The sequence below is a fragment of the Ruditapes philippinarum genome, unplaced genomic scaffold (genome assembly GCF_026571515.1).
Source record: "Ruditapes philippinarum isolate M1 unplaced genomic scaffold, ASM2657151v2 ctg443_1_1_1_1, whole genome shotgun sequence".
NCBI classification, from domain to species: Eukaryota; Metazoa; Mollusca; class Bivalvia; order Venerida; family Veneridae; genus Ruditapes; species Ruditapes philippinarum.
The window spans coordinates 99,905-114,372 of record NW_026856675.1 but is presented as its reverse complement, the minus strand read 5'-3'; the positions used below and the strand labels follow the sequence as shown (position 1 = coordinate 114,372).

The 14,468-nt window shown below is 31.4% G+C and overlaps 1 protein-coding gene across 6 annotated transcripts in view; it reads right to left on the bottom strand.

Annotated features, from left to right (window-relative positions):
* Nucleotides 1-14,468, bottom strand: part of LOC132747290 (integrin alpha-V-like) — a 78,682-nt gene that overhangs the window by 40,518 nt on the left and 23,696 nt on the right. For 3 of the 6 annotated variants that reach the window (XM_060736622.1, XM_060736623.1, XM_060736625.1), the window contains exons 4-5: nucleotides 11,294-11,414; nucleotides 8,738-8,820 (exon numbers count right to left, since the gene is read on the bottom strand). In XM_060736622.1, the coding sequence (XP_060592605.1) occupies nucleotides 8,738-8,820; nucleotides 11,294-11,414 (204 nt within the window). Of the gene's footprint in view, nucleotides 1-2,975; nucleotides 3,041-8,737; nucleotides 8,821-11,293; nucleotides 11,415-14,468 lie in introns of all 6 variants that reach the window. The other 3 variants (XM_060736626.1, XM_060736624.1, XM_060736627.1) reach the window with 3 other exon arrangements.

Sequence of the window (14,468 nt, the reverse complement as noted above, 5' to 3'; positions counted from 1 at the left end):
AAAAAAGAATCTAAAAATTAAATGAACATTTTCTTTATTTAAGAAAAAAAAAGAGCATTTTTCATTTTGTTGTTTTTGTTTTATTTTGTTGCTGTCGTTGTTTTTTTATATATGGAAGGCCCTTTTACTCATAAAGCTGTAAAAATGAAGTGACAAATATGAAACAGAAGATAAAGACCTAAAATGCACACAATCACTTGAACATACATATATACATACATTATACCATAGCAATGATTATAATACAAGAAATAAGCAAAAAAAAATCAAACCCAAAATGCATACAAATATATCAAAACAGCCCTGGCATTTATACAACTTGACTAAAGACATAATGCACCTTATCTGTTATAGGCAGATCTTCATTACTTGTTTAAGTGTGTTTCTATTTTCAATCCCAAGAGACCCATTGTTTTTCTTATAAATAGTCTGATTGTCATAAAATCCAAGTATCTTTTTGTTTTTTCAGAAATGCTGCATTGTGGCGGCCATAATTGCCTTCTTTGCTGCAGAGATTGGCAGAAAGATTTTGAAGGCATAGTTTTTTTCTATACCTAAGCTATAGTCATTGAATTTCAGATATACAACTTTCTGTAAAAGAGGAGATGTCTTGCTCAAAATTTTATCCTGCTTGTCAGAATGACAGAATGGCATGATTTTCTACACTTTACAGGATTGCCAGTGATGGTTGTTTTTGTATTTAACAAATAATATTTGTGTTATTGAAGTTAATACTTCACTTTTTGTATACTTCACTTTTTGTATATTAACTTCACTGATATATCAGGGTGTTTTAACATACAATGTCAAAAGTATTTAGTTTATTTCACTCTTTGTATATCTTCAGAGGTCAGAGTTGGTCAGAAATGGTCGAAGTTGGTTAGAAATGGTCAAAGTTGGTCAGAAATGGTCAAAGCTGCTCAGATATGGTCAGAGTTGGTAAGAAATGGTCAAACTTGGTTAAAGTTGGTCAGAAATAGTCAGAGTTGGTCTAAGAAATGGTCAAAGTTTGTCGGAAATGGTCAGAGTTGGCCAGAAAGGGTCAGAAATAGTCAGGGATGGTGAGAAATGGTCAAATTTGGTCAACAATAGTCGGAGATGGTCACAAATTACTCAATTAATGCCTTTACCAATTTGAACACTACAGGTATACTTTCATGACATCACAATTACAACAAGAGCTGTCCGTAAGACAGCGCGCTCGACTTTTTTATTGCTTGCCAATAAAAAAAGTTTTTGCAGTAAAAGGCAATACAAGAATCTCTGTATTTTTAAAGTGAACTAGTTGTTTGATACCCTTGAATATTACAGCAATGTTTATATGACATAATTTATGGTAAAGTGAACAAGTGGATAGGAATGAATTTTTTTAGATTTTTTAAGTTTTTTAGTGCTTGCCTATAATACAAAACATTGACAGTTAAGGGCCATAATTCAAATAAAATCTTTGACAGAATTACCTTCTCCTGGACATGTTTGGGAATCATGATTGTAAACAAGTATTCAACTTTCAAATTAATATCTCAAACAGTTCAGTCAAAAAGTGGACTGGTACTAAAAACTTAACCAAGATTCTAAGTCGATAAAAGGCCTTAATTTTTAAAACAAATCCTTGACAGAGTTACCTTCTCTTGCGTACAGATGGGGGTAATGATGTGAAATAGCATTGAAAGTTTCAAAGCAATATCTCAAAGGGTTAAGGCAATAAGTGGATTTTACCCATATTCAATGTATTTTCTAAGTCAAAAAGGGGCATAATTCTGTCAAAAACCTTGACAGAGTTATGTCCTCTTGTCTGTTGATGAAGGTCGTGATGGTAAACAAGTATGGTCAGTTTCAAAGCAATACCTCCAATGGTTTTGAAATAAAGTGAGGTGGTACAAAAAACTTAACCAAGCTCAATACACTTTCTAAGTCAAAAAAGGGCCATAATTCTGTCAAAAACCTTGACAGAGTTATGTACTCTTGTCTGTAGATGGAGGTTATGATGGTGAACAAGTATGGTAAGTTTCAAAGCCATACTTGTAATACTTCTGAAATAAAGTGGGGTGGTACGAAAAACTTAACCAAGGTGTGACGCCGACGCCGACGCCGACGCCGACACCGGGGCGAGTAGGATAGCTCCCCTTTTCATAGAAAAGTCGAGCTAAAAATTACGGAGCAGCATTATTGCTTGTCCATGACTCACGAGACATTATTCTTTCACAATGCCGTCTATATTGCCCTATATTTCCATTCAACTAACGCAAACACATGCCCTAAACTAAAGAAGATCTGCCATTTTAAAATGCATCAAAAACACCACAGTCGTCAAGCTGCAAAAGCAAGCAATGTAAAATTGATCAAAAAAAAATCATTATTGTGATATAGCCAGTTGCAAAAGCCTGTTCTATGGCACAAAAAAAGATTTAAATTAAATTGTTACTAAACCCTAAGTCAGCTAGTGGCGAGAGATTCTACCAAGTGCTGTGACCCTTGCAGACCAAGATCTGCCAGCACATCTGTGCCGATTTATCATCTTAATAAGCATAGTTCCCTATACATTCTAAATATGATAATTGGTCCATTTAATATATAAAGAGCGAAAACGGTTAAAATGCTAAATGACCTGTGCACGTGAATAACTATATTTAACTTTTCTTTAGCAAAAATGAATATTTACTTAAATTTCAACAGGCTTTTGCCACTGGCTATTATAAATCCAAATTTCCAGAAAAATCTTTTACGCTTTAACACATCTCTCCAAATAAAGTCATATGTAGTGAGGAAAAGAAAAATATGCATCAATATCATTTTTTTTTTTGCCAAAATTCTACACAAAACTTAAAAGTTAACCAATAAAAATCTTATTATTTTATAATAAACATTCACAGTAATTAGAAAACATATACGCATTACAGAAAAAGAAAAGGCTTAATTTGAAGAGATATGTTAAGTATTCCCAAGCCTCTGGTTTTTCCGAGGATTGAACTCACTTCCGCCAGAGCTACACTGTAGCCCGCCTGGCACGAGCCCTCTTTATGGTAGCCCCACCTGCCACCTGTAAATGATATATGCACACAATACACTTAGATGATGCTTAATATATTAACATCATTCAATCTTGGCTGACTATCTTCCAACTTTATTAATTACGACTTTTTCCCCATCTTACTTAAAACATATGATATGTCCACTAAGATGATTCTTAATACAGCTACAAAATTCAATCTTGGCAGGCTGTTTTCAAATTTCATTAATTACGACTTTTTCCCCCATCTAAATTAAAATATTTTCTCTGAAAAACAACTTTGTCTTCTAAAAGCTTCGTAACTCCAAAAAACAAACTCCAGAAGTCTTTTTTAATATTTTTTAGAATGATATTATAAGTATCACCATTCAAACTTGGACAACTATTATAAACATTTTCCTGTCTTAATTAAAATATGCCAATAAAGCATTACCCCCAACCCCCTCTGAAAGTCTGTCATATATATTTCTTTTTATAGATTTTTTATGTTTTCGTTTCCACTGGAACCTTTCAAAACTTTTAATATAGATGACACACAATTGCCACTCAAATATGTTTTTTTTTGTAAATTATAAACCACCATTCAAATCCTTTGAATATACAAAACTGCTTATGAAAATTGCAATAACTGTTTTGATAATTGGCTTTCAAGGAATCTAACCCTTTTTCGAGCATTTTAATATTATTAAATTTGTTGGCATTCAATCCGTTATAGTAATTTGTTTTTCCTTATTTCACTTCTTTTAATCAACCATCGTGCATTTTTGTACATGTATGTTAATTCTGTACAAGAGTATCTTAAGTCACAACACCATTATAATAATATTACACGATGGTCAACTTATGGAAATAGTCTGACAATATAATGACAACATCTAGAATACAATATGAAAATCAGGGGCAGTAACCCATCTACAAGAAACAATATAAAGATTAGGGGGGGGGGGATAACTACTATAGTTCAGTATGGATAACTTATACAGAATGAAAACAACTTCCCCTCAATGAGATCTGTTCATGTTATAGGTTTTGCCTTGACAGCTATTATGCATCGGACAAAATATTAACAAAGTATAAAATATTTCAAAGGGCAATAAGAACTTGGAAATTATGCGAAGCAGAGTTACAATTCCTCAACAGTACTATGCATTATGATAATAAAAATAGGTATGTACAGATCCCACATCCTAAAGAGAATATTTTTGCACTTTTCTCTTTTTCATTTTTTTCCAGGTGAGATCTCATCCTTCTGTTTCCTTAACATACATTAGAGCTTTAAAAAATGTTTTTCTCCATGTAGGCAAACATTTTCCATCTTCGAGACTGTCCAATTCAAGTTTTATTTTAAACTAAGTCATTTCAGTTTTACTGTAACTTGCTAATACTTTATTATTGTATGCAAAGCAACTAATTCTCATGAGCCTTTAAAAAAATCTGAATCAAAGGGCCCAAGTTCCTAAGATTGCTGGATTGAGATGTAGATTCCTTAGACACCTTAAAAATTACGAATTTTTCTCATTTTTTATTTGCTAAAGCAAATATTGTATTATCTTATTGAACAGATGTTTCGAACCAGCTATGTTAACAAAATTTATTTACTTATAATCAAAACTAGACTAAAATAGTCAAACCTGTGTTAAAGACCACCTCCAAATAATAACCACCCTATGAGTAAAGACCATACTTCAACAAACCTTCATTGATTAAATACAAAGTTTACTTGAAATTAAGACCACTTGTACATAAAGGACATGTTCAGTTGGTCTCTAAGATGGCCTATGTTCACAGGTTTATGTATATTTATATTTTAGGTAAGGTTTAATTTACACAAAATGTATAAATAACAACACACAAAACAACAGGGTAGTTTCCAAAAGGTTTGGAATCACAATTGTTTCTGTGACAACACAAAGAAAATAATATTCCGACAACCTAGAAACAAAATGCATCTTGATAAAAGTTTACAATAAAAAAAACATCATAAATTCAATGACTCTGAAAGAAATTAATAAATTATCACACAAACAAAATTACAAATATTCAAAAAAAAAAATTTCCAGTCCTGAAAGTCTATAAATAAATTATCGCATATTCCTCCTTGACAACACATAGCATTGCAGATTCCTGAAAACATGTAAATCTAACAGGCAAATGGATACATTTTCGATCATATAACATTCAAAATTTCTGCAAACAGACAATCAATCTAAATGCTTTTACAATTTTCAGTCCTTAATTCAAACCTATAGAAAACTCAATAAACCTAAAGAAAACTCAGTAACCTAAAGGAAACATAAATAAACCCAAAGAAAAATAAATAAATAAAAAAGAAAAACTCACAGCAAATAAACTAAAGGCCTAAAAGCATAATAATCATAATAATAACTACTATATAATAAAAAAAACAAAGATTATAAGTCTACAAGAATAAAATGGAAGTTAAAGCGTATAGAGAAAATGCGTGTTGTGAGAGCATAATGAGAAAAAAGCGTGTTGTGAAAGCATAATTATAATGAATAAAAGCGTGTTGAAATATTTTGAAATTTTGTGTGCACAGAAAAAAAAGCAAAGATAGCAGTAAAAGGGAATGATGGGATAAAAGCAAGTAAAGCATTTTATCACAAGGTGTTTAGTAATTTGTAGTATTTTTTGGTGATTTTGATTAAGAAAAATGTAAACATTTGAATTAATCAAATTCAAAGAACACGTACTTGAAATAATCACGTTGTTTAAATTCAATTATAAAGTGTTTTAAGGACATAGAAGGTATGATAACAGAAAGATCAAAGATAAAATTTCAAAAAAAATAAAAAAATTTAACATCATCATTCTTTGAAAAAATTACAAAAAAAGTTTAGAGGTATTTTCTCCCCTATAAAAACAAACAATCTCATAATAAATATGTGCAAAAAATTCGATATCAAATTCTTTTTTTTCTACTTTGTATACAGCTTCGGCCATTCTAAACTTTTAAATGTACTCTTATTTTTCCCATTTCTACCATATCTTACCAACAAATTTCATGTATATCAATTTTTTAAGAATTTCTCATCTCATTCATACTTTATCAGACATACATTAGTAATTTGTTTGGGAGGGGGGAGAAAGTGGGGGTTGGGGGGTTAAACTAACATTCAAATCTAAGCGACATTTAGCTTACATTAGAGGATGAGTTATTATATATACAAGTATATACATGGAGACAGAAGCATGATTATAACTGCTTTCTACCATTCCAAACATTTTTTAAAAACTTTTTACTGAATTTATTTGTGAACCAAAAATCATACTTCGAGACAGAAGCATGATTATAACTGCTTTCTACCATTCCAAACATTTTTTAAAAACTTTTTACTGAATTTATTTGTGAACCAAAAATCATACTTCGAGACAGAAGCATAATTATAACTGCTTTCTACCATTCCAAACATTTTTTAAAAACTTTTTACTGAATTTATTTGTGAACCAAAAATCATACTTTTAAAATGAAACCCTTGCCATTACCTGGACTTAAAATTAATGCTTCAATTAATGCTTCAATTTCAAAGCAGGACTGTGAGGTTTAATCCTAAGCCCTCTCAGGTGGCGACTAAATTTACACATGCAACCAGTGCAGACCAAGATAACCAGGCATATCAGTGCCATGTAATCATGGTCTGCACTGTTCGCAATTCCGTTAAAACTTGAGGAAATTTTCCTCGAAACATGATAAACGGTTTTGTCCAAAATGAAAGATGGACATTTTAAGATATTTAGCATGGTAATCTTGAATTAAGTCAGTGAATGATAAACTGCAAGATGAGATTCCCAGAAAAAATTAACAGAAAAACAACTTCATTGGTTTAACCAATGTATTAAATCACAACATTTGTAATTGGTTTTCAAAGAGGCAATGTTCAATAATAAACAATAGTCTTCATTAAACAAAAAGGTTGCAGAGTTGCAGTAAATAGCAGAAACATAGATGTTTTGCATTTAATTTCAGTTGAAATGAAGGCAAGATCTTTTTTGCTACATAAGTGAAAAAGGAATGTCTTTATTTGTACAAAAAGATGGTATTTTTCCATAGAAAAGAAGAAAGTGTCTTTATTTTTCAATAGAAATGGGCAACTGTCTTATTTTTTTTCTATATAACAGTATCTGCATTTTCCACAGAAATGAAGACAATGCCTTTATTCTCCATATGAATAAAAGGCATTGTCTTAAATTTCAATATTCATTTAAGTAAAGGCAATGTCTTTATTTTTCCATATTTAAGAAGAATGGGTTTTTTTTCCTTTTTGAAAATTGATGAAGGAGATGTCCAGAGATGTTCATTTTTTACAATCAAATATTATCAAGAGTAAACAAGTAAAACAACAGTAATTTTAAGATTTTTTTTCTACATTTTTTTCTCTTTACTTTTTTCTTCATTTTATTTTCTTCTCATAATCATTTATATTCAGAAACAATGAAAGCATGGATCTACTAACTACTGGAGGTTACTTCACAGGGATGGCTACATAATTATAGTTTTGTTACCACTTGTTTTTTGTTTGTTTTTTTTTTTAGATTAATACAACAACATGCAAAAGATAATACCATAAGAATATGTGCTTTACCTCATTCTGAGTGAGAAATAGGATTATAAAAAATAGAATTATAACAATATAATAACATGAAACAGGTTAAATGGAGACAGGTTAAAGACATAAAAAGTTTTAGACATAAAAACATACATTTCCGATATATAAAATGTGATCAATCAGACATAAAACTTAGTGCCATACATTCAAGGAAATAAAACAGTGAAAACATAGAGATCTATTTCATACAGAATTGTGCATTTTTTTTCTCAACAATATATATGTAATAATTCTTTGTAACTATTGATTACATATAGAAAAACTGCGTACAGGAATACAGTATTCCCTGTGTAACCAGTTTTGCTAATCTATAGATATATATATATGTTTTTTTAAATGTATAACAATTTATTTTGCTTGTGCATGAAGGTGCAAAAACATGGTAGATAAGGATGTGACAACACAAATCCAGAAATGCTAGTCGCAGTCTGATATCCGGCCTCAAATGTGAAATTTCTAAGCCGCACGCCTCCAGATGAGCCAAAATATTTCAAGAAAATCAAACTTGACCAAAATATGCTAAGATTTTAAAGAAAAGTAAAAAAATTAAGTGTTTCAAGTAAAAATTTACCTGTTATGTGCAATTAATGACTGATTTGCAGAATTTATCACTATATTTCTACTGCGTGACTAATGCAGTTAAAGCTACTGTTGCATATTTTTACCTCTTTTTGGTAATTAACGTGCATTGCACCAGTGCCGTTTGCAATGTGTTACTTCACTTTCCTCATTCATTTCTAAATATTTTACTTATTGATAAATTTTCAATTTTTTTTTAAATGAAAATGAGCATGAATCTGGAGGCATGCTACTTTAAAAAATAATCTCTAAACTTTCATCATATAATCTCTAAACAATGTAAGCAGAAATTATAGCCCAATTTTTTATGTTTACCCTAATTCATCAACTAAATAAACAAATCTCAAACATCGTTTTGTTAATTCATTATTTGGAAATGCAATTTTTTTCTCGTTTTATCTCAGACTCTAGCATTTCTGCAATTGAACGACATAAACGTGACCGTATTTTTTTTTGTGTGTGTGTGACCGCATGGGCAAATTCTATGTGAAGAGATGGTTATGTGATCGGACATCACACTTACTCCGGTTAAAACAGCAGAATATCCAAGCTGGCAGTACCCTTGCTGGTGAAACTGATCCGTAACCAATGGCAACCCATCCACACCTAAACAACAGCATGCACAAAATAGAAAGGTGTGTGTGATTGGCTGTAACATGACCAGATATTTCATCAAGTGCATCAATTAAAATAATAAAAACTCAAGAGTTCTTTTTTTCATTATCCTTCCTTATTCTAATTCTCGTTTTTTTCCTGTCCTTAAACCAAATGGCCGGAACTCTAATATCTAAACCAATCTTAAGCCAATCTTTTATATATTCTTTTCAATAAAATTGAAACAAAAATAACAGGAAAAATATATTCCTAGAATTCTCCTTGCTACATACATTAATTGCTGCATAAATCTGAAATGATCTTGACCTTAAAAAGTCACTTTGTACTTTCAGTGAATGGCAACTTAAGTGTTGTTTTCAAGACAAAAATGCAAGTGTTGTCTTGACAGTTTAGATTTCTGTGACTCTAAATGTGGAATTAAAAGCTTTATCGGTCAAACATAATATGAACATCACAGTGACCTTGACCTTTGCTAGAGAAATCATATCAGGGTGACCTTAACCTTTCAGTATGATTGCTTACAGGTCAAAATTATTCATAAACCATTTGTTGACATAATTGGACTTTTTAACAAGTGAAATATTTTGGGAAACAAAGAATAATCATCTTTAAGTTAAGACTGGCTGTTTGATAGTTAAAAGCTGTGAATACAATAAGTAAGTTAAACATAGTATTACTGTTTTTGAATTAATGGAACACACTAGTTGTTTTGTACAAATTAGGAAAGCCTGTGACACACAAATTAGTACATTAAAACTCACATCAAAACATTATTTGCGGCATTTTTTCACAATTAGTCGAGAAAAAAGCTTGTTTTAAAGCTGAAAGAAATTAATTTGCATGTTAGTGAAAAAATTATTTATTTCACCAAATAATTCTAATAAAATTCACAACTTTGTCAGTCATAAAATATACATATACTACATAATTCTAACCTAAATGAAAATGATCCAATCAGATGAAGTGGCACTTTTGCTACAAAAGGACCAATCAAATTAATTGACATAATTTCAAAATTGACCAATCAAATTAACCGACCTATAATTTGTTTGCCGTTTAAAACAGATGGCAGACACAGTTGTAAAACCACTGATGCTTTTAACATTATCAGACAAAAATATCCAAAACTGTTAACATGTCAATAAAAATCCATGTGAAGCCACTTTTCTGGTATCTTTCTGCATCTTCAATAAATCCAAAAAGCTGGAAACTGAGAGCTGTAGAAAAAAATAATTAACTAAAAAGGCGCACTATGGTCAATTCACTTAGTAATTTGTTCCTGCAGTAAGAATGAATTGCAAATAAAATATTAATGCAATATAGTTGTATCTTTTATGAATTGAGATAGATGACAAACCATTCTAGCATCAAACCCTTAAAATAATGGTAATGCTTAAAATTGCACGGACACCAAGTTTAGGTCAGGGCACATTAGGTCAAAAGCAACTAAATTTATACCACAATACTCCTTTAAGCATAGTAAAAGCAAAATAATTTAATACATGTATACAATGTACATGTAGTTCATGTGCTTGTGCCAACCTTTACAAATAACCAAAAAAAATGCAAAAGAAAAAAATAAATCATTTTATACTTGTGCATGCATACATGAATTTTCTGCTTTAAGAAAATGTCAAATCCAAACTGTGTTCATTTAAAGTGCTAACTTATTTCATCACGTTCCATCAAAAACTGTTTAACTTTAAGCATATTTATACTTGATATAACAACATATATATTAATTCATTTATATCAAGTCTCCTCAATTAATCTGACAAGTAAAGGTGCCAGTAGGACTTGAACCCACACTCCCCAGGTCCAGATAGACACTATAACCACCAGGGCTCTCCTCCCTATCAAAAGCAAATCTAAATACCTATTTTAACATTTTGTTTTTTATTCTTCTCAATTAAATCACATCAGCATCAAAAAAGAATCAAGCAGCCTTTATAAATGTGCAGTCTGGGCATTTAAATTTCCAGCTTATTAGCAATTATATTTGTTGCATAATTACACTATTTTGAATTCCCTAGTTTATATTATGGGAAGTACTCACTGACAGACCAATCCATGTGGCAAAACCTGCACTGAAAATCTTTCTTATTTCAACAGAAAAAAGTTGCCGGAATGATGAAATATTTTATATACACTGTACACATATAATAATACACATCATAAATAGATTTTGACATTTCTATATTGTTTTTGTTCTGTTTTTTTATTTAAATTGTACAATATTATATTTAAGAAATAATATTGATACCCTCCAAGTAATCATCTTTTTAACACCAGTTTGAAGTTTTGAGGCGTAGGAATTGACCAGGCCCGAGTGGTTAACATTTTTGCATCAAAACAACAGTGTAGAAATTATTCTCTGAAATAGATCTGAAAGTACAATTTCTATTTTCAGTGTCATGATAACTTATGTTAAATATTTGTTACTATAGGTAGATTATCAACTTACGCGACCGACATGGTGAATACTCTTCATAATCAGTGGACGATGGTCGAGCTACATAACAAGTTCCTACAGGCTCGCGCTTGTCTAACCGCGTTGAAAAATACACATACCTAGGTGCACATGCCTGAAAATAAACATTTGAAACGATACATTTAAATTAAAATAAATATTCATATAAATACATAGCATTGTTATATGGTAGTCCAGCCATAACTTAAAGCAAAATTGGCAATTCAATACAGTCATTATTTCAGGCAAATTGGCAGCCCAGTCATTATTTCAGACAAAATTGGCAGTCCAGTCATCATTTCAGACAGAATTGGCAGTCCAGTCATTATTTCAGGCAAAATTGGCAGTCCAGTCATTATTTCAGGCAAAATTGGCAGTCCAGTCATTATTTCAGGCAAAATTGGCAGTCCAGTCATCATTTCAGACAGAATTGGCAGTCCAGTCATTATTTCAGGCAAAATAATGCAGTCCAGTCATTATTTCAGACAAAATAATGCAGTCCAGTCATTATTTCAGACAGAATTGGCAGTCCAGTCATTATTTCAGGCAAAATAATGCAGTCCAGTCATTACTTCAGGCAAAATTGCAAGTCCAGTCATTATTTCAGTAAAAATTTGCAGTCCAGTCATTATTTCAGGCAAAATTTACAAACCAGTAATTATTTCAGACAGAACTGGCGGTCCAGACATTATTTCAGGTAAAAAAGGCAGTCCAGTCATTATTTTGGGTAAAACTGGCAGTCCAGTCATTATTTCAGACCAAAGCTGGCAACCAAATAGAATTTACTACTTTCTGTTTGTAGGTAGAATTGTTTTCTTACATGAAAGAAATCAACTCAAACCCTAGTGCATTTGAGAGTAAATATATAATAACATAATTATTATCTTAGACTTCCAAAGTTTTAAAGTTTTCATTAACATAACAGTGAACTAATATAACAGGAAACATAAACATTATATATATACATTGCAGTACTGTTTCGACATAATCTTTTTCTTTTCATGATTCCACTAATCCACTTACATACATCTGACGATAAAACTATCTAAAACATGTATTTTTGCACTCAATACACTTTGGCAGTATTAAGAGGAAATACTTTATATTCTGCATGAACACAATTTTCAGCAAATTACTCTTTTTTTACTGACATTTCCTACTTCTTCCTTGTTCAGAATATGTATAACAAAAGTATACATGGTATATGTAAATTATTACACATAGAAATTTCATAATCTAAGGCCAGAGCAATTCTTGCAAATATATGCAAGTTCTATTTGGATATTTCCTAAACCGAGCTGTAAGATTACGCACATGAAAGTCTAACCCTAACCCATTGCAACCAAGCCAGACAGATTCATTAAACTAAAGAATACGAAGTTGCAAGCAAGATTCAAACCTACAGTAGTGTGAGGCAACTGTTTCTAAATTAAGTGACCATAACTATGCAGCAATACCTACCTGAAAGATTCCTCACATGAAAACCAACAACCCATTGCAACCAAGCCAGACAGATGAAGAAGTTTACAAACAAAAGAATACGAAGTCGCAAGCAAGATTTTAACCTACAGCTGAGTGAGGCAAATGATTTCAAGTCAGCCACCTTAACCATGTAGCAATACCTACCCGAAAGTTTCCCAACATGAAAGCCAGCCATCCTTTGCAACCAAGCCATAGAGTCTATCATTCCTAATTACAACAGATAAGAAGTCCCAAGTAAGATTCTAGCCATCAGCAGTATGAGGCAAGCGAATCAACATCAGCAACCTTAACCATGTGGCCCAGATACCTAGATGGGGCTACTGATAGTCGGAACAAATGATCTGTATTCCTTGACCATAATAATCATATCTGCTAAACTTAATACTACATAAGTCCGGTGAAATATAGAAATAATCATACAGTACGACAGGGCACAAAGTCTCCCTAATCAATCAGATAACAAATGATGCTGAAAACATCCCTCAATTTCCAGCAGTTGTTAGTCATTTAAGTGTATCAATGATTGACAGCCAAACTGGCTCCTCATAAACTATCGGACCAAAATTTACCATAGCCAATCTTAAGACTGCAACTTGTAACAGTTTTCATAGTGCTGTAAAGTCTGGGATTTTCATTTGCAGAATAAATTGTAGAATAAGAGTAGATGGTTATACACTGGAAGATTTTCTTTTTCTTCAAAAATGAATTCAATTCCATTTGAGGTCATAATGCAAAAATTATCAAAATGCTATGAAAATAATTTAAGGAAAAGATTTTAGTCTTATGTGTCAAAATTTTCAAATGCAGTTCTATCAACAGACCCCAACACATTTACTGGTCAGAATCTTTAAAACCGTAGACCAAATTTTTTATTGCAATTGTGGGATGCAAAATCTTACAGCAGATCAAATAAAATTTTGTTGGATCTTAAATTCGTGGACTGACCTATCCACCAAAAACATGAATATAAGTTCCCCATGAATTATAAGATTTTGCAGTAGCACATGACTCTCAAGTTCCAGTACCAAAATCTATAATGACTTTGGCCACAGAAAATGTCTTCAAATATCTCCATGACCCTTCCTGACATCAATATATCATGTTTACATGTCAATATCCCATCAGGATACCGATATTTACTGAGAATTGGTAACCAATATATTACACTGTCAAAATGATTAGTATCCCATATATAGTTAATTTGTAGGGAAATAAATTGTCAAGTTGTACTTAGGAAAACACTTTAAAAGTAAACTGCTCTTTAAAGTTCAAAATGATTTTATCATTTACAATGTTGATTAATGGCTTTCAACATATCTGTTGAGAATACTATGGATAAAGGACAAATTATAGCAGGTCCTGAATTTCAAATTTGTACATCAAAACAAATAAAATAATTTGTAAGTTTCTAAAATGGCCTTGTAAAAAACCTGGAAATGAACTTTTCCCAAACTTTGTGAAAAAGCTGATAGAAATGCATTTAAACAAATACTGAGAAATTAATATATTCAACAAGGGAAATTTCTGATGGAAAACAAATACAGTGTATTATATGTAAATGTTTTTTTCATTACCCTACTGATAGTTTATAATGTCATACTTCAAAATACAAATGAGAAACAAATGAGAGCTGACTACCATAGCAACCTTATTTACTATGCATGTCATCATAAAGAAAACCACAATA